Source organism: Protomyctophum bolini, assembly GCF_963924005.1.
Source record: "Protomyctophum bolini genome assembly, chromosome: 15".
Lineage (NCBI taxonomy): Eukaryota > Metazoa > Chordata > Actinopteri > Myctophiformes > Myctophidae > Protomyctophum > Protomyctophum bolini.
Genome location: NC_137876.1, coordinates 31337435 through 31359153, shown reverse-complemented (window position 1 = coordinate 31359153; position 21719 = coordinate 31337435). Strand labels below are relative to the sequence as shown.

The window sequence follows — 21719 nt, the reverse complement described above, 5'->3', positions numbered from 1 at the left end:
CAGTCTATCTGTAAGGACAAAAAATGAGGCAGAGGAGCTGTGGAAACGTGGATATCAGTAAGACCAAATTTACAGAAATATGACATCAATAATAAACATAATAGCCACATGCTAAGAACTACAGTAGGCTATGGGCTCAAACCTAAAGAATTGTTGCAAACTGCAGGTGCTCTGCATTGCGGGATGCCGTGGAGGACCTTATGCAGCTGGCAGTGAGTTATATGACATATAGTCTTGCTAGAGGCCAATTACTTAATTTATTTATTTCAAATATGTATCCAATATAAAAGCAATTCTCTGCAGTTTCTTATATTGACTTGGTAGTTGTGCTCAATATGAAACAGGTGGAATGGGATGCATTTCTGGAGTACTTGGACCTTGAGCTACATCTGAGTGTTGAAATGCTGGACCATGGCCCTCAAGCAAGATTTATCTCAGCTGAGACACCTCTCATAAATGCCAGGACTGGGGAGTGAGTTTGATTAGTTTCACTCAATGAATTTTAAATAGTTGTGTTATGGTGTTTATAGTTATACAGGGGTCTCTGTTATAATTGAGTGTGTACTGTACCCACTGAACAGGATATTAGCTATATCATCTCATTTTCATAAAACAATCATAACCAAAATGCCCACATTGTCCTGTTTAATAAACATCCATCTCAGATTCTCTTCTGACGTTTCTTTAATCTTGTAGCCACTCCAACTCCGCGTCTTTAGTCTACTCAGGAGGACATACAGGAGTACTACACATACAGTCATTTCGGACAGCTTTTAACTCCTGTGGTAACCTCTGTTATTCTACTGTCTTCAAGAGCTCTAACATTGGAGAGATACTTTGGGAAAGGTGAAAAGATTCTTCTGGTGTTAATCCGTCAGTTTTCATGCCTTCTCTGCCGTCTCCATCTAAAAGATCTGGAGGCCAGTCAGGTAATCACAGAGCCTGGGTTAGTTAGTAAAAATCACACCTGTGTGAAGTGAGTGGTGCAACTCCGTGGGGGGGGGGGGGGGGGGGGTTCCAGACCCACAGGAACGCACCCAGGGTGCCGGCCCGGTTCCGGTTGCACCACTCAAAAATATCCATGTTTGTTTCGGCTTTGACTAGGAATACCAGATGGGATAAGTTTGCCACATATTAGAAAAGTACAATAAGTTCTAAGAATGACTTATCTTATTTGTCCTGATGCTGTAAAATCTAGCCATCTGTTACTCCAATACTCCAAACCATTTGATTTGACCCATGCAAGTCTGGTACACACACACACACACACACACACGCACGCACACAACAATTGACCTTTGTTTTTTTTTTGTTTTTTTTTTAATTTTTATCCCACGATTTTGTAACCCAGTTTTCTTTTTTCACCCAGTGCCAATTATCTAATGTAATCCTGGGCGCTACACTTCCTCTGCCAACCTGGGGGGGCAGCGGACTGACCTCATGCCTCCTTCTATGCATGAGGAGTCCAAGCTGCTTCTTTTCACCTGACAGAGGGGAATTTCCCCGGCCGGACGTAGCGCGTGGAAGGGACACGTTTTTCCGACCAGTTCCTTTCCCCTCCATCAGGCGCCCTGGCTGGCCAGTGGGAGGTAGTTTTAGAGACCAGGATTACGGCATGTTTCTGTGAGGGTATCTACCCTAGGGGACACGGGGAGAACATGCAAACTCCACACAGAAAGGCCCTATCGCCAACCCCTGCCTCGGGTATGGGCACTGATGACGCGGAGGAGGGAACACGCCGCCAGTGCCCACAGCGTCCCCAGCGGGAATTGAACCCAGAACCTTCTAGCTGTGAGGCGACAGCACTACCAACTGTGCCACCGTGCCCCACAATTGACCTTTGTTTAAATTTACTAGTGAAACTACTGTACTTAATTAAACAATTGACCTTTGTTTAATTAAGTACAGTAGTTTCACTAGTACATGGGTCTTCACCTGGGGGTCTGTGCCCCTAGGGTCCTCAGAGTTACTATAGGGGCAGGGACTGCCAGGTTTTTGTGTGATAGGAAAAAGGCTTGTTTTGTATTTTTCCAAAGACTCCTGCTATATTCAGTGCTTAATCAATAATCAATATATTATGTGATTTTCTCATTTTCAGAGAGCCCTGGATGCACTGTCAGTGCGCGTGCTGGTGGTCTCATTTGGCTGTCAGGAGGGAGCTTTGAATTGGCTTCAGGAGACAGGCTGTCAGTATGATATGCTATTGGACCCAGACAGACAGGTTTGACGTCCGATACGAAGTTCTAATTTTACAGTGCTCCTGCTGGTGGATTGTATCTGTCAGAAATAAAGAATGTTTTATTTATGATTACAGGTGTACAGGGTATTTGGGTTGGGAGCATCTCTGAAGAAAGTGTTGAACTTCGGCAACATGCTTCTCTATGCCGAGTATGTGGTTGCCGATATGGAATTCCCAAGAGGGCTTCCATCGATTGAAGATGACATGTTCCAGGTAAAATGATACCTGTAGCTCAGAATGTAAGCTGAGAAATTTAATTGGTGAGCATAATGTCAAATGAATCTAAAATCACTTGAACCCCATCATCCCTATTCTGGTGTGAAGAAAATAGAAGATCTACCAGGTCACAACACGTGTTTTCGCATTTTGAGCTTGTAGATCGTCTATTTTTGGTGAAGAGATTGGTGTAGAAGAAAGGAGTGGAACAAGAATAGAGCCCTTGGGGATCCAACTAAGTATATAGGGTTTAAGTAGTTACAAAAGGAGTCAAATCTTGGCATTTGCCACAAATAAGGCATTTTGCTCTATCATTTTATGGTTTGTCCTTTCAATTTTTACATTTGGGAAAAGTTGAAATGCATGAGTTTCTTTTTATGTTGGTTAATCTTTCAGCTCGGAGGTGATTTTGTCCTCGATGAATATGGAAAGGTGCTGTTGTCACACTGCTGTCAGAGTCCCATTGACAGACCCTCTGTGGAGGACATACTACTAGCAGCCTCTTAACTTAACTTAATGTAATAGTAATGCTTATAATATAATGTATTCAAATTACACTTTTGTGCAAGGTGCTTTACCACTAAATATTACTGAGAAATAGAAAATAATAATAAAGCTAACAATTATGGATGAATAAAGGAGAATGAATATGGATAAAGGTAATATCAATTAAACAGCAACAAAAAGAGAAACAGTGGTCATTATCACCTAAGTAAGATGTAATAACTTGCCAAATCATTGTTTTTTTTGTAATGATCAAAGTTTAACTTTGGCCTAAAAAAGGAGTTTTCAAATGGCGGGGAATTCCATTTTGAAACCTATCCAATTGAAAACATGCATGATCATGGTTGCTGGCTAAATTCCTCATCTGCTATGCTTCAGCATGTTGCTCATATATCACAGCCTTTTGGTTATACCACTGGGACAGAACATATGTAGCAGTTTTGTGTTATGTAGCGTGAGTTCATGATTACCTGTCACTGAAGTAAATAATTAGGTTCTATTTGGTCATTACAGTAGACAGAACAGATGCTGTGTATGTCTCATCGTAACAGTTTAGGCTATCTTTGACAACCTCCAGATAGGCTGATTGATTCATTGTGTTTATACTGACCCAATCCATTTGTTCAGCATATTTCTGGGACGTAATCCTAATTTAATCCCCAAATTTGAGAAACAAATTCTGATTCCAGGTGAAGGAAATTGTGCTGTTCTAACTTTTAAGTGTTCTTGAGATAGCTTGAGTCCAGATGTCAAATTGACCCCATAAGGCCACAATAAACTGTTCCAAATGATAAAGTGAAGGGAACTTTTTGGATGCTTTGAATGTTTTCGGCTATCCTTTTGGTGTCATGGATTTAAACTACTTCAGTATACTAGTATACTAGTCAGTATAAAGAAGAGAAACAAACAAATTGTTTATTCTTTCGATTTGAGAGAGAGAGAAAGAGAGAGACTGAGATTGTGCAATTACACTACTACTACTACTATTGCAAGTTTTCTTTTTACCGTGAGTTGAAGGAAATCACTGTCCCACTCACTGGCTAAGCTTCTTTAGTCGTTATGAGCAGTTTAATGTGGACCAGCTGGAGCACATAACAGTATAACTGCAATAAACACTAGACTGGCTTATGACCTCTAAAATGACTCAGGTGTTGACTTGTGACAGCGGATCGATGTTTGAGCAGCTTCACAGTACATTTAAGATCTCCACCTGTGCAGAAAGGAGGGGGTCTGGTATAGAACCCTGGGTCAACAAAGGATGTAGTGTAGGGTTATGTGGTTAGTAGAGGTTTACAGTACAAGTAGAGTAATGTTCCATGATCTAAAGGTACTCTGTCTGGGGATTTATCTTGGTGTTCAGCTCTGCTACATTTTGTCCCTGCTCGACACAATTATACAGCCATCATTAAACATTAAGAGCAGGGAGATACAGTAGATATACAATAATACCCCCCCCATGGGGAACAGAAATAGCAATGCCCACCGGTGGTGCTGGGGTGGCGGTGGGAGACTGAGAGCAAACGGCACATAACATCAACCAGGAACCATATGCAGAGAAGGAAGGCAGGAAGAATGCAGTCTTATGTAAGCTTAAATACCCCGCCCAATTGGTCAGCTGACTGCCACATCAGCGTATGACATGTGGGTTCTTGCAAACACTGTATACACCCACATAGTAATGTAGTGTATTAACCCCTCGACTATCTGACTGAACTAACTCTGCAAGCTACGTATCATTTACAAATATTAAATAAATATTTAAATTATGTAAATTGTCCAGAACATATAGCCTTGTCTAGTTTGTCAACCTGTGAATATTTCGAACAAAATATATTTTTAATAGTCAATAACATAAGTGTACTTCTAGAAATAATGTTAATGAATAATAATACTGCTCCAATGTGATGCTGCTGGCATTATGTACTCGGAAATACATTTTCGGTTGTGGTGATGTCATGCTAATTTGGTCTGTAGGGACACTAGGGTTCATGTCATTAAATTAACTGGACTTTAACAAGTTCAGGCTGCGGGTGAGATGATTCGTCCAGTTTCTACATTATGATAGTGTCTTCCCGGTTTACTTGCTATTTATTTGCACTCCTACTGTATAGCATTGAAATAAGTTCATACAAGGTCACTCTGACTAACAACCCCTCCCCTCTAAATCCAGCAACTGTTGTCTTGGTTTCTGGATGTCATCAAACATTTATTTTCAGGTCCAAAATAATATAATGGTAATATGATAGGGTTACCACACACTGAGTTGCCCTTTCTTTATTTCAGATGTGATGTATGTGTTGTACAGTGTATTAGTAACCCTGCTGCCTGTCTGACATGAGAGGTGTTTTAAAAAAGTTAAAATCTACAAGCTTAAAGGTCATTACACACTGGCGAATTGGCGACGCGAATTGGCGACGCGAATATTTCGCATTTTCAGATCGCTTATTCGCATCGCGTTGCTAATTCGCCAGTGTGTAATGACCTTAACACTTCGCATCATGATTGTGTTGTGAGCTTGTAGATCGCAGTTTTTGCATACACTGTTGCATAAACAAAATATAAAATAATACAATAACATTTATTCAATTATATATATATTTCCTTTTTGATTAATTGAAAAAGTTATAGATAAAATCATTAGAAAATTATCGATATTTGCAGCCCTAAAATCAATTATCATTGTTTAAGGTAGTTAAAATTCTTAACTGAATATTCTATTCTTGTGAAGGCTAAATTCAGCCATAGGCCTACGAGTAATACTACTATATCTTAGAAACATTTGATAATGAATATGCAAATGTTGCCTTTGTCGTTATTTGAAAGCCTAATATTTCTACTATTACTATTTTAGTCCAAAACAACTTTATATTTGAAGCAAGTAAGGTCTTGGATGGACAGATTTGATAACATTTAAATATAAAGTTTCCCACAACAGCAGTGTATTCAGACATACCTTTTGCTGTAACATGAATCATGGGAGAGTCTGTAAAATAATGTGTTTTTATAATCAAAGTTGTCCTTTCTGCATTCATCCAGACAATAATAGCCTCTGTTGTTTTTGTGTTTTCGTGTGTACACAGACTTACTCTATAGGCTAGCCTATCTAATTAGTTGTTGATGCAAGTTATGGCTTTTGTTCTATTGTAAAGTTTACCCAGAAAAATATCTGTGCCATTAACAAAAGCTGTCCCACATAACACGGCACTGCCCCAATGGGGAGACTGAAAATGATGGGTATGTGGAATTCACTCAAGCACAAACAACCGTGATGCTAAGAGGAGGACGGAATGCTCTCATGGCAAGTTTGAGTGTGAAATTGTTCTGGGACTCCTGCCCCCTTCCATAGACTGGCAGAAGCATCCCACGGTGGTGATTATAATTATTTATTTTACAAGTAGTCAAGTTGAAAATTGGTCCATCATAAATATACTTCTACAACATACAGTACACTGTGTATAATGGCAAACAGCCTAGCAGTACACACCCTGCTGCTGCTGAAAACATTGCACATGAATTAAGACAATATAAGGTTAATCTGTCTGGTTCATTATTAGGAAATTAGTCGTTTGCTTGGCTGCAACTGATTAGGACTCAATTTGACTCGCAACACAGTGATCCACTGACCTGTTATTAATCGAGGGCAGAGGCGGGGGTTATTATGGATGAAAATTCCTCAGGGGCTTGTGGTGGGTTGTGGGGTTGTACCCCCCAAAAGTGAACTGATGTACTGCTGGATGGTCAGTTCTTTACCCCTGTGGAATTCTACAGTATACAGTAACATTTTTCAATTACTTGTAGTTCAAATAGGTATTCTGGTGCTTTGTGAAAATGCCTGAAGAGGGAGAACGACAGAGATTAGCTAATGTCATCAGACAGTGGAACAACAACAGGCTGGACTTGTTTGAAATAAGTCAGCCTGATAAGGTGAGTTTCCCTTCTCCGACAGCTATGTTGATGTTAACATCAAATGTAACTTCTTTGCTTTAAATTCTGCAATCTGCATACATGCAAAATTTTAAAACTTAAAATGACATTGAATGAATGTTTAAAGAATATCAAACAACATACTGTTCATAAATGTTTGCTCAGGGCAGGGGGGACAACGTTGGACTTGGACTCTGCTCTAAATGTTAAGTGTCTTGAGACAACTTGTTGTGATTCGGCAGTATAATAAAATTCAATTGAATAAAAGTTGACACTGAGTGAAGATAAAACATGCAATAATTAAATAATGTTTCCCGTCTGCTCTAATCTGAAAATCTACAGAAACTTTTCAGCTATTACAGACTATCTCTGCTTGGTTTCTTTCTTTTCACTTACAGAATCTAGAGTTCCATGGTGTGATACGCTTCTACTTTGAGGACCATATTGCTGGCAATGTTGCCACCAAGTGCCTACGTATTTGTAGCAGTTCCTCTACTCTGGATGTAATTCAAACGCTCTCTGAGAAATTCAGGCCTGATATGAAAATGCTGACCACCTGCTATTCACTGTATGAAGTCCATACCACTGAGGGTAAGAACCAGTTACTCTGACTGAAATTACACCAGGAGTGCTTCAACTTTGCGGCATGTCTATAGGGCAGTGGTTCCCTATAGCACACTTATTATTTACTACAATATATCAGTACTTTGTGTCTATGTGTCAATACAGAGGCAAATTCTATACCCTCAAAATATATTTTAACCACTTTCAACCTGGTGTTTCTATTTTGGGCATATTATTATAGGCAATTCCCCCCACCCCTTTTTAAATAGGAAATCTACAAGCTAACAATGTGTCGATTTGTGATGAATTGTGAGTTTGTAGGTTGCCTATTTTACAAGTGGCCAAGCTTTTATTTTATTATCCTCATTGCTTGCTGCCTGATTGTACATTGTGATGTTGTACAATAGAATAGAATAGCACATTATTGTCTGACCATGCATGGCTAGAAAATAAATCTATATAATAGATCACATATAATTAGATCACATACGATCATATAAAAACAATTATACATTTACAGATGGATATGTTTTTTTTATCGCCCTGCACTGTTTATTTTATTTATTTGTTGCTAAGCCTGTGTCCCTATGTTTTATGTTAACAATTAACATTCTCAACATGTCATGTTGACCCCTGACATGGGTCATGTCATCAGCCACATGTCCTGGGCCATGCCGCTGTTCTTTGAAGTTTGTAATTTGAAAAAATACCAAAATAAAAACATCTTAAATGATTCAGTCATCTTATACATGACTCACCTCCCCTTTTCAGAACGTAAACTGGAACTCAATGAGAAACCTTTAGTGGTACAGTTAAACTGGAACTCAGACAACAGAGAGGGACGTTTTCTGCTGAGGAGTGATAAGGATATTCTGCAGGTACGGTACTCATCAACTCATTGTGCATCTCATAATTAATTAAATAATTAGGTGTGTATAATCACACACAAATTACTGTAGTCCTCAATTGCCCTCTCTGCATTCCTCTTTCTACTGTGTGTTCGTGCCCTGTTGAAAAATAAAGGAAAACCATGAGCAGATAGAAAAGGGAGGCATGATCCAGAACTTCAAGAGGACACTGTCGAGAAAGGAAAAGAAAAAGGAGAAGAATAAAGCTAAGCCTTGTGACAAGGCAGTAGGAGATGTAAATGGGTAAAAAAAAAGAACAGCTTCACATTCCCCACGTGAATCCCCTGGCCACCATTCTGGCCTCAAGCCATAGAACCAATGAACTAACAGGCAGAATAATAACTGTTCCCTTTTTCAACAAATATTCAGGTCAAACTGCATTCGTGCCTCCAACTCTGCGACAAAAATGAGTGGAAACAAAAAGAAAGAACAATGGCAGTCGGATCCAGGTGAATACCCCACAAACAATAATGCTGTTTAAGTGCTCATGTTTCATGTTCATGTTTAGTGTTCATGTAACAAACCACAATCATATTTGATAATATTAGGTCAAGCAACAAATCTCACACTTAAGTGACCAAATCTCTGCTCAAATGGTTTGCACAGGAAGGCCCACTTATTCTGAACAACTTGGACTCCCAGTTGCAATTAAATTCAGGGATGATTGTAAGTAAACGAAATTTAAATTATGTTGATGATTCACTTGACAAATAACTATTTTGACACTGTGAGCTCACCATCCTTCTTTTTCAAATCTTCTCCTGCCACCTACTGGCGACTTTTTGCATTTTCAGCCGAGGAGAGCTTCTTGTCTGCAGTCATAAATTACACCAACAGCTCAACTGTCCACTTTAAGTTGTCACCTGCCTATGTCCTCTACGCTGTGGGACGCTTTGCTCTCCAGCACCATCACAGTCAAGGCTCCCACACATCAGGGCAGATACACAGAGTGACCTCAATCACTAACAAGATGGTGGACATGACTGAAAAGGTCATCCAGGCAAGTCAACCAATTACCAATCGTCTGGATTTGTTTCAACGTTATGGATATAATCGTTGAATTTAATTTAAAACAAAACCTGTGTATGTGAAGTAAATAATTTTGTACAAAAAACAAACAAAAAAGATATACACCAATTAAATACAGTGGCAGCTATGCACCTTTAAGGTAAGAAGACAACAGAAAAAAGAGAGGGGGTCAGTAAGTTCTAATCATTCTTCGAGTGAGTTCAAGGTTGACAACAGGATAGCACTGCGACAAACTGAAGCAATTATTTTTTAAATTATTATTATTTTTACGGCAAGAGACATTTTCCTTCTCCAAACAGCCACAACATATTTGGGAAATGAACATTCAATGTTACAGTTCAGTTTGGATATATTGTGAACATGCTATGCTGTGTCTCTCCTTCAGAAGCAGCAGATGATTGCTGGTGCTCTCGCCTTCTGGATGGCCAACTCCTCTGAGCTCCTGAATTTCTTCAGACAGGACAAAGATCTCAGTCCTCTCACGCAGCAAGCTCAGGTGGACCTGTCCCACTTGGTGCATAAAGCTTACAAGTAAGATAATCCACAATGTTTGTTTAATTAAATCAACCTGACATCCCTATTTATGTTATCGGCAAACTTTTTCAAGAATGTTGTTGTCTTAACCATTATGCCAGCGACGTGCATGTGAATAGTTAATCTTGACCTTAAATGTGGTGCTTGTGGAGTTCAGTTGGAAAGGAAGCAGTTTGATTCCCCATGGGGCCACCCATAATTAAATAAAATAAGTAAAGTATGCACTCATTGAATTGATAAATAATCTGAATAATAATAGCAAGCTGACATCTGGTTAGTGTAATTAATAAATAAATACTTCATCATTAAATAACCAATAATACAATTAGTAAAGTATGTAAGTATCTACTATCTAAGTAATAAGTAAAGTATGTGTGTAAGGCGAAGCTCTCGTCATCCTGCTAAATACCTAACCGACACTGACATCGCGCTTATCAGTCAATCATTGGAATGCGTATTCCAATGCGTATTTCAGACTCTCCTTCAGTCTCTTGAGCAGGCCTCCAACTGTGTTCTTCCCAAAATGACTTTTAAACTAGGAAGGGTATGGCCTGGTCAGCCTGCAATGACATGAATAAGATCTGGTCATCCCAGCTTAGTAAGATGTTAAAAGTAAAAATATTTAGGACGACCGTTGAGCCGATTCTACTCTATGGCTCCGAGACATGGACACTTTCAAAGAAACAAGAGAATCGGTTGGATGGCACATACACCTGCCTTCTAATGAGAGCGCAAAATCTGTCTTGGAAGAGCCACCCATCGACTAATCTAATATACGGCAACCTTCCGCGTGTTTCTTCACTGGTACGATCCAGAAGAGCGCAGTTTGCCGGACCGGGAAGCCTGGCGTAGCATTGAGGAATCCATGATCTCGACCGCGGTCGAAAAATGATGATGATGTAAGTATTTATTATTCATGTACCGTTTATTGCCTAAGGTGCCTGATGCGGTGTCTACAGAATGAGCTTAGAAGACACCTGCCAACTTTCTTGATTGATCCTGAACAACAAGGTCCATTGCCTGCTGGGATAGGTAAGCCTGCACTTAAATTATGTAGAGCCCCCGCAGTACAGTGTGATACTACCCTTTAACATTTAATCTACGTAATACCCATTGTAAAGTCATTACAATAAAGATCACAAAATCCTTTCCTCCTATTATGACTACATTCTTATAACACACGTGTACCTCACAAGAGCCTCAGTATGTCCTGCACAAACTAATTTCTGTTCTTGTACAGCTATTTGCCTGGACTTGGAAAATAATGTGTTTCTGGCTAAAGGGTTACCATTTTGACACAATGACACTTCTATCCCCTGACAGAGATGGTCCTGAACACCTTAATGAACGCCATGTCTCTGTTGCGGAGGTGTCGGGTCAACCCGGCCCTCACCATCCAGCTGTTCTCCCAGCTCTTCCACTACATTAGTGCCTGGCTCTTCAACCAGCTGATGGGTCCTGAGGCCTGCTCCCTGGGCCTGCGCTCCCATTACTGGGGAGCAACACTCCGACAGAGGCTCACTGCCATTGAGGCCTGGGCTGAGAGGCAGGGGCTGGAGCTGGCTGCTGACTGTCACTTGGGACACATCATTCAGGTGCATTGGATTGAAAGGACAAACCCCAAAACATGACATGGAATCATAAAGCATAAAGTCTAATGAAGTGCATTTTAAGATGTGCTTTCATCCTAATTACAAAGCTGCTTCTGTGTGCCAAGGGCTCATTCTCAGGGATGCTGGCAAGGCCCTGTTTTAGCCAATGCAATTCACTGTTTTATCGTATTCACTCTTTAAGCTTTTCACATTAGTTATTTATGTTGTAGGCCCATACTTACAGTACAATATGCAATATGCAAAAATGATGTGTTGATGAGTAAATGCTTGTGTTTATCTGAAGTCCTGTCTCAACATAATTTTGTATCTACAAGATTTTGTCATAGCTGTGATCGATTTTAAAATAAACCTGGCTGGCTGTTTCCAGGCAACGACACTCTTGACCATGAACAAGTACTCTGTAGAAGATGTGCAGGACATCCTGAATACCTGCTTCAAGCTGAACTCTCTGCAGCTGCAAACACTTCTCTCCAGCTATCTCTACGCAGCCAATGAGCCTCACATACCTCCTGTGAGTACTCCCTCTCCATTTCGTTCCTTATCACTTGTTGAATTGTTTACTACAGTGGTTCTCAAATGTTTTTAATTTGAAGGACCACCATAACCCAATCCTTGGTCCTGGGATGATCTGTCTGGCTCCTCAAATGTATTACATTATTACTACTTGGTTAATCCTGCCAGTAGCATGCTTGTCTCAAAGATTAAGCCATGCATGTCTAAGTACAAATGGCTTGTACTTTTCAAGTCAAGGACTCCAAAATGAATACTTGGCAGTGGACCCCCATCTGAAAATATTTAGTGCCAAAAATATTTTAAAAATAAATTGAACTCTGTTCATTGTTAATGGCATTTAATGTTTGTAGTGACAAAACAAACATTGAACTCTGTTCATTGTAAATGGCGTTTTTAATGTTTGTCTAAGGAAAAACTAATGTTGGCGCCCCTCAAAAAATATATATATTGTGACCATAGGTCGCATATTACTATGAAAACCTACAAAACCTGTCACACCTCCATATATATTTGACAGTTGTCAATCCATTACGCCTCGTGACATCATGCACCTCCATATATGGTAGTCAGTCCATTACGGCTCATGACACACTATATGGCCGTCTCCATATATGGCCGTCTCCATATATGAAGATCACGACACTGACCTCATCAAACCCTGGATAGCCATACATGGAAGAGACTGGATCATCACCTATATCTGCATACTGTATATGGAGCCGGCCAGCAACTCTACATCTGACCTCAAACCTCATACCCTTAGATCTCCATATATGGAGCTGAGCTGTTCTGACATTCCATTATGTTGATCCTTCCCCACCCGTCCTTCCTCTTCGATGTCTCCCTTTTGACTGATACCTGTCCATTCAAACTCCAGACGGGCCCGCCCCAAAGTTATTAGTGCAGCCGCGCCCGGCAGCCGGCAAAAACTAGAGTTCTCAACAGGCCTTCAAATTAAGGCCCGGCCCTGCCTGGGCCCTCATCAAACCCTGTACACTCAAGACCTATTTTACAAGTGGCCAAGCTTCTTTTTGTTTATTTTTTTATTATCCTCATTGCTTGCTGCCTGATTGTACATTGTCTTCCGTCACCCGGATGCGTGCGTGTACGCAGGGCGAGGTCGCTTCTCGTCTTACTGGTATATATTATTATTATTATTATTATTATTATTATTATTTAATCTTATTTCACTTGTTCCTCTTAGATTTTCTGCTTATTCCACCCACTCTCATTGTAGTTTTCTCAGTAGTCGGTGTGTTTTATGGCTCTTATTTGTGTATGTTATGCAAAGCTTTGTTATTTCTCTGCCTCTTAGCCAGTTCGCACTTGAAAAAGAGACCTTTGGTCTCAATGTGATTTTACTGGTTAAATAAAGGTTATATATAACTCTCAGAGTTACAGACCTATGAATTCTTGTGTTACATGTCATTATTATGATGTGGTCTCTCCAGGGTTTGATTGAGAGTGTGGTGGCAGCTGCCGTGACCTCAGCAGACGAGCTGGTTCAGTGTGAACGACGTGACCTCCAGCTGGAGGAGAGTCTGGACCTTCATCTGCCCTTCCTGCTTCCTGAGGGAGGTTACTCCTGTGAATCGCTGAGAGGACTTCCACCAGGCTTCACTCAATTCTTACAGCCCATCTGCTGCACGGGTATTACACATGCTTGATTGGTGAAACTGTTACATTTTATCGATTATAAAAAATATATTGATGATTTAATGAAATAACCTATCCGTATATTGCCATATCATTATAGGCGAAAAGTTTCAAAGATACAAAAAAGTAAAAATAAATCTAAAATAGTGAAATTTGCTGACCTACAAACTCACAATATGTCACTCACAATACGACATATTGTGAGCCTGACCTTCGTACCTCCGTCTGGTCAGACTGAATACATGCATTTCCTTTTGGGAAATGTAGAATTGTCTAATTATTAGATATATTAGACTAGAGACACTAATATGTTTGATTCATTGATTCATGTTTGATATTATCACAGTCTAGCAATTTATTTTAAAATGTGTTTTTTCTCTGGCATTTCTATTTTGGGCAAATGTGTCAAAACTCAACGAGTTTTGTTTTATTAAAACATATTGAAAATTGTTCACGACGTGACATGGTATTACGATGTGTTGTGACTTTGTGGAATAATTTTCATATGGAAAATTATACAGTAGGCCTACTAGATTGGTGCCCTACTTGGGGACCACGCAAGTTAGGAATGTTGCAAGTTGGGAAGGTATTCCCTACCCGGTTATGCAATACTCGTTGTACCCATCGTCAGAGTACACGTTGTGCCTTTGTCTCTTTGTCCATTATATGGAGATCTGTCTGTGTCCCTTTTATGCCCATACATGGAGTTCCCCATGAGGCATGCGTAATTAAGGGATCCAGGCCAGTCTATGACGTCAGCACTTTGTTGATGTGGATTTGTGGATTCATCAATATTTTTGGAGATTTGCTGATAGGACTGACTCATCACTCCGTACACACACACACATATATCCATTCATGGTAACCTCAGTTAGCTTGTGATATCACAGAGCCCTTATGTGCAGGCACTGCTGCAGTTCGTGTCTGACAGTGATTCTCAACCTTTTTCATTTCAAGAACCCCAAGTTTATGCATGATTGTCTGTTGTTTCAGGTCTTTGCAGCTTGGCAGTCCAGCATAACTTCAAAGGCAGCTGGACTGTATTCTTTACTGAAACGACCTCCTCTGCAGGGACCACGTCTCTGGTAAACAGCCAACATTCTACAGTGTGTTGTAGAGTTCAATGTGTTACCATGTAGAGGTTACTTTACAATGGCTTCATTCCAGTGAATGAACCTGAAACCTTTTTTATTTACTTTAATCTCTCAAACAGATCATGTTCTTATAAAACCTTAACATGCCAAGTTTCCAACACAAGATGCGAATAGACAGCGCTCTCATCAATGGGGAGTTTTTCCATTTATTATGTACTTAGTATGTTTTTCCATTGGCTAATATCCATGTTATCAAAACTACAATGAGTCCAGTGTGTCCGGTGTGTTAGTATCCTTAATGACATAATAATTAAGATATTATTTCCATTCAATTAATATATCCCATTTGTTTCCTTTAGGCTGCAGCCATAGTGCCTGAAGTTGTGACGTTCACACTGAGAAAACCCTTGAACAGTGGAATGGGGATGAGCATAGTGGCAGCCAAGGTGAGGACAAATTATTCTGATTTATACTCAGTTACACGCTGGTGTCCCATGGAAAAATAGCTTGCTGCATATTGTGAGCTTGTAGGTTAGCTATTATTATTCTCAGCATGTGACACCGGCACACAACTAAGTATAAATTTAGCATAATTGATCAAGATAGTCTTTTTCCACTCCAGCATCTGCATTCAATCGGATTTCCTCAGTTTATCTAATCTATTCCCCACTGTTCTGCCACAGGGATCAGGGCAAAGTAACCTTGGGATTTATGTCAAGTCTATTGTCAAGGGAGGACCAGCTGAAATGGTGAGCTCACTCAAAACCTAGAACATTTGCATAACCTTCAAGAATGCATTAACAACATTCTGTTTTTGATTCCTGCTATGAGTTGGAAGCTATCGGAAGATATCATTAATCTTATGTTTTCTCATGTGTGACTCATATAGGATGGTAGGTTGACTGCTGGGGATCAGCTGTTGAGTGTGGATGGTCACAGCCTTGTGGACCTCACTCAAGAAAGGTAGCTTGCTAATATATTAAACATACACATCCATAGTTCCAAAACTCATCTTGTAGTCACAAATAACATAAAACAAAAAATATAAACACTTCCAGTGTCCGGGTTGAATTATACGTTTTTATATGAATTAATGTTTTCCATCACACTCCGCCCGGCATTTGAACAATTACTCAAACACCACTTTCACTGAATTTAGAGTGTTTTTTAACTTTGTCAACAAACACTGGAGAACACTAATTACTATATTAACACTGCCTCTTGTTGATGTATTAGGGCAGCAGCTATTATAATGCAAACTGGGCCTGTGGTGACCCTGCAGATTGCAAAACTGGGAGCATGCTACCATGGCCTGGAAGCGTTGTTAAGTGAACCATCCCCAGGTATGAATACAAACATGAACAGAGAAAGAGGTTAACAACTCCACAATGGCTATCCCATGTTCTAACGTGTTCTATTCTTCTGTGTTTTTTTTTTTCAATGTAAAGATAATCACAGCCATGCTAAGCCGAATGGGAAAGCACTCATTCTCTACAATGGTGTTGATGATTCAGAACTGTGGGAGAATCACCACGAGACCAGTAGAAGACAAAAAGAACAGATGATGCAGCGGAACAGACAGCTATATCGGTCGAACCCAAATATGACGAGTGAGTGTACTTCTACAAACGTTGGATACTTTTTGTCCCTGGGCTCATGAATGTCTTAACTAGGCCTATTCAGGACTGATGCAAGTCGGGAACAATACAAGTTGTAAATGCATGCCCCACCCGGTTTTGTACTACACGTTGTACCCATCTGTCTTTCTATATTATTCTTTTGCCAATATATCTCTGTGTCTGCCTGCCTGTGTCCCTTTTATGCTCATATTTGGAGATGTCATCAGTATCGGTCCGATCGGCTGTTCTGGACAACCGGATCGCCCTATATTCTTATTGGCATATTGGTCGGACCGGCGAATGATGCAAATTGGGAATGCATTCTCCACCCGGTTATGCAATACCCGTTGTACTCTGTCAGACCTGTTGTAGCTGTCTGTACTGTATGTCTGTCTGTGTCCCTTTTATTCCAATATATAGAGAACTCTGTATCTGTCTGCCCGTGTCCCATTTGTCATCAGTTTACTGTATACCCATACACGGACAAATCAAACCTTGCATATGAGAACAAGTCCAGTGTGTTGTTTCATTTTTCATTTCAATAGACTTTGTCCCTGAGGACAGAGAAGAACCATGTGACCCCATTGTGAGAGTGAGCCAAATTTCTGCCACCTCCACCATCAATCTCTGCACTGATGTAAGATATTTTATTGTGTTTTGGCACCAGATTTATGGCCATGATGCAGAACACATCCAACTTGCCATTAAGTTAATGGCAGGGTGGCAACTAGCCGCAATTTGCCATTGACAGCCCATACATCCAAACAGAAAAGTCCTATCTGATTGTATTAAACAACTCACCAACATTGCAGCTGTACAAAAAGCTTGAATTATCCTCTTTCTATCGGCAAAGTGTTTGTTTCATAAAACTTCACTGTAGACATGTCAAGAAATTCCTTGCAGGTGATTATTTTATTATTGAAGTGTTGGAGTTTGGAAGTGCTCGTTGGATATCACTCAAGGGCCGGCGTACCACCAGTTTTGAATTTGCACATACAGCAGGACGTTGCTTTGCTGAAAGCGAGCGCTTCCAAACTCTGACGCTTTTCGTACAGCTGCAATGTTGGTGAGTTTGATGTCGTTTAATACAATCAGATAGGACTTTTCTGTTTGGATGTACTGTATGGGCTGTATGGGCAATTGCAAATTGTGACTACTAGTTGCCCCCCTGCCATAAGTGCCATTAACTTCATGACAAGATGGCGGTCTGCATAAGGTCTATAATCTATTTAACACAGAGTTACAGTAAATTAACACTTTTTTAGTGCATATAGGATTATTTGTTGTATGTTTCTTTGTCATGAATTATATCTTGCCAAGCATAATTTTAACACCTTGAAATACTTGCCATAAAATGTGCACAACTTTCTCTTCTAGACTTATCAAAGGGAATACCTGACACTGCCAGCCTGTAGGACAAGACAAGAAATCCAGGACAAGAAATCACCAGAATACAAACAACCGCTGCCTATGTTTAAAGTGTCTTTAACACCATTAAATGGACACAGCACCATCAAGAAGACACACATGGTATCTTCAATGAAAACAAAACATTGTCAAATCTATTTTCCTGAATGTCATTGCTTTAATTTCATTGATTTATCATATTTAGTTTTGACTGTATTAACTAAAACATTATTATTATTATTTACAAGCTCTTATTTTTCTATTTTAGCGCCAGGCCCTGTCACAGGAAAATCTGTGCATGGACAGTGGAGGCCCTCTGGTGGACAAGCGTCATCATCAGGACGAGAGGACAAAGTCCATGACAAGCCACAACTCTTTTCCTCTTCGCGCCACTGTCTCTAGTCATGACATCCTTTCTGATCAGCAACAGCGGGGTGAACGCAACACTGGTGGTTTGTGGAGAACACCTCTCTCACAGAGCCTGTCACCAGCACATTCAATACAACCAATACGGATAGACATCCCTGTCACAAGGCCAGTTGATGGCCAGTTAAACCCTTCTCTTGTCACCTTCAAGCAGAATTCATCTTCGCTGGCTGTGAAGCTGACCCAAAGTGTTGAAGAGAACAAGGAAAGCCATCAATACAGCAAAACACATAGTACTCAGTTCCAAGTTAATCATGTTTCCTATGCATGTCCTACTTCAGTAACTACAAAGTTGCCTCAGCCACCCCTTCCATCACAGCACCAACAACCCATCCCACATAAAGAACAAGTGCAAAAACAGACCCAGATGACCATCACACCGACAAAGCATGTTTCTTTCCAGAAGCTCCCTACTCAACATAATTTAGGCATTCCTTCAAAACCAAAAGAACCCCAGTATTTCACCATGAGTGAGGAGTTCTCTAACAGCAACAGCCTGTCACCAGACCCCTGGCAGAGGGATGCACAGGAGAAAAAGGAGAAACAGCGGCAGCTTCAGGTGATGGACATGCTGGAACAGGAAGTTCAAGACCTTCAGGCTAAAGCTAGTCGTACACCAGAGGAGAGCGACAGACTCCGGAAGCTTAGCCTGGAGTGGCAATTCCAGAAGAGACTGCAGGAATTCCAGCAGAGTAGAGACGATGATGATGATGAGAATGACGACATGGAAGTGATGATGACAATACAGCAGCTGGAGTGGCGGGCCGAGGTAAATTACAGTCAAAGCAACTTTATTTTATATAGTATTAATACATTGTATAATTTGAATACATTATATATCAATAACATAACAAACAATAACAAAGTGATGTCAAGGAATCATATACAATATAGTGTGTACAGTATTTTGTATATTCACGGTATTTGATAATTCATTTTTCCCACCCACAGAAGGGGCACTGCAGGCAACAAAACAATGAAATCAACAAGTTGAAGAAGCAGGCAAGAGCTAACCTTTCCCAGGAGGGCAATGATGCAAAGATAACAGGTATCGTGATGTCTTGAAAACACTTTTTCCAAAATACACAGATGATGTATTAAATTAATAACAGATTGAATTTAGTTTGATGTATCAAAAGAAGCAATGTTGTTACAAGCTGGCCTTTTGACATTACTGATCATATTTACAGATCAAAGGTCAAGCCGACGTGGAGACTTTAATAACATGATATCAAAGGAGTGAGTTGAATGCATTTTGCTTGTATTTGTGTGACTTTGAGATTCAGTCAAACACGGAGGGAAACTGCCATATACAGCTTTTATTCACATCACCACAGACAGCAGACAGTTTACTATAACTGATTCACTGATGCATTTTATTTTATTACATTATAGGTGTTTAAGCACATATTTGATGTAAGCAAAACATGAGACATCTGTTGACCATATTCAATGAAGATTTTCAATATTATGGACTAGCATTTATGTGAAATACACAAGCATTTATGTTGATAATGATCCTTTACAAATAATGAGATTCAGGTATTTCTACAATTATCTTTTAATTAAATTTTTTCCCTATAGAAACCAGGAAGAGAACATGGAGAGAGGACTGGCTCCTGAAAACCTTTCATTTAAGGACCGTCAACGCCTCTTTTCCTCAAGTCAACTGCCTCAGTAAATGTTAAAGCCTTGTGAAAGTGTATTATATCAAGGATAATTTATTATACAGGTTTTAAAAAGAAGAAAAATCTGATAACATGGTTGCCTTATATTATATAGAAAAAGTACTGTGTTGGAGTATTATTAGTATTATTATTAATAGCAGTGTACCTCCACTAGACATATATGAGCATGTACACATCATACAGCACATACAAAATCACTGTTATAACTAGTTATGATTTTTAATAGCCTTTTCTAAGCGACTTGATTTAGCATTCTTGTTCCATTTTGTCAATGAAAAATTAAAGACATGTCATTGAGGCACTTAAGAATACTCTTCCTGTACAGTATTGCACATTTGAAAAATAAAAAAATTACAGGTAAGGAACTTACCATCAGGTTTGAACCATCAGTATATTATAATTATCAATGTCAACTATTCTTTGAATACTGTCATCATGTGTTGTTATTTAGTGCGTTGATAGTATTGAACGACTGCTTTCTCTTGCTCATGTGTTTCAATTGAGCCATGACGTATTCTCCGGATCTCATTGATGGCCTCGATCCCTGAAATCTTCCTCTTCTTCACCAGGTAGCAGGCCAGCATTGTACCAGTTCTCCCATGGCCATGCATACAGTGAACCGCTACACCCTGAAGTGGAAAATATATTTATTTTTCCTATATTATATGCAGCACCTACTACAGAAACCACATTTACTCTAGCGTCTATAATAATAGTTTGCAAAAATTGCAAATCTACAAACTCACATGAGCTTGTAGATTGGGTATTTTTGCTATTTGTCATACAATGAAGTCTAGGGCTTAAGTGGTTAACATGGCTATCACTAGGGGGCACGGTAGCGCTGTCGCCTCACAGCTATAAGGAAAAACTACCTCGCCTTTGGCATTAGCCTCCTCCACAATGGCTAGGAATTTATCAATTTGATTTGGTGATGGTGGAGTGAAGTCAACGATCTTGATGTGGTGCAGTTGTAGCCCTGGGCAGGTGTCATAGTTCGGTGGTTTTCTCTCACACAAGCAAACCAGCTGTTTGATGCCATTGTCCAGCAGATGCTGGTACTCAGCAGTATATCTGGGAAGTGCCAACCCAGCCAACTTGCCAGGCTCAACCCAGGAAAAATTGTGTGGTGCCGTAGGTGCATCTGCCATATTGCACTAGGTCAATCTGTAGGAAAAGAGAAAGCATGTAGATCTGCTACTTTCAAAACAATCTTGAGGATAAGAAAAAGTGAATGAGGTCCCTGGAACAAAATATTTTCTGATGGGAGTCCGCAGCCAAATACATATTAATGGGAGGGTCCTTGACATGACACAATTGGCTTAGTAAACAACATAGTTTGTGACTACTACTTGGCCTCACTCCCCGAACCCACCTCACCCCACTCACGACAGAGTACAGCATCTTGCAATGGGTCTGGTCCACAAGATTCGCTACACCACCAAGATACCCATGTACCTGTCTAAATACTTCCTTAATGTCAACGAAGTCCACACCCACAACACCAGAGGGAGTTCAACAAACCATGTGCAACCCAGATTCGGAACAAACAAGGGACTAAATTAATTTCGCTCCTATGCCACCAAAATGTGGAACGCAGCCAACAGTCATTAAGACATGCAAATCCCATGACTCCTTCAAAACCGCTCTCAAAGGGCACCTACAGACAGCTGCAATTCGAAACTGGCCCCCGGAAAATCTGAATCCCCCACCCACCCCTTTTCCCCCTCACTGTATATGTTTTTTTCCCTTTTTACCTCCTATGATGATTTCTTGTTTTGACTATAG

General features: G+C 40.1%; 3 protein-coding genes across 4 annotated transcripts in view; 2 read left to right on the top strand and 1 right to left on the bottom strand.

Annotated features, from left to right (window-relative positions):
• Nucleotides 1-335: 335 nt before the first annotated feature.
• On the top strand, nt 336-2962 carry LOC308329824 (peroxiredoxin-like 2C; the record flags this gene model as incomplete). The annotated part of the gene is made up of 5 exons (XM_080784326.1): nt 336-472; nt 815-929; nt 2099-2221; nt 2315-2452; nt 2852-2962. 5 exons carry the CDS (start codon nt 336-338, stop codon nt 2960-2962), a joined length of 624 nt encoding a protein of 207 aa, XP_080640452.1.
• Nucleotides 2963-6787: 3825 nt separating this feature from the next.
• On the top strand, nt 6788-19927 carry afdnb (afadin, adherens junction formation factor b; the record flags this gene model as incomplete). The annotated part of the gene is made up of 20 exons (XM_080784325.1): nt 6788-6883; nt 7282-7474; nt 9150-9355; nt 9770-9915; nt 10856-10950; nt 11242-11513; nt 11899-12042; nt 13496-13694; nt 14694-14785; nt 15154-15240; nt 15478-15543; nt 15684-15757; nt 16031-16137; nt 16959-17050; nt 17791-17943; nt 18089-18254; nt 18696-19015; nt 19198-19294; nt 19437-19485; nt 19831-19927. 20 exons carry the CDS (start codon nt 6788-6790, stop codon nt 19925-19927), a joined length of 2751 nt encoding a protein of 916 aa, XP_080640451.1.
• Nucleotides 19928-20360: 433 nt separating this feature from the next.
• dusp23b (dual specificity phosphatase 23b) overlaps nt 20361-21719 on the bottom strand; it is a 2668-nt gene continuing 1309 nt past the window's right edge. For both annotated transcript variants that reach the window (XM_080784103.1, XM_080784104.1), the window contains exons 2-3: nt 20807-21098; nt 20361-20563 (exon numbers count right to left, since the gene is read on the bottom strand). In XM_080784103.1, coding sequence (XP_080640229.1) covers nt 20378-20563; nt 20807-21082 — 462 coding nt within the window. In that variant the 5' untranslated portion in view covers nt 21083-21098 and the 3' untranslated portion in view covers nt 20361-20377. The remainder of the gene's footprint in view (nt 20564-20806; nt 21099-21719) is intronic.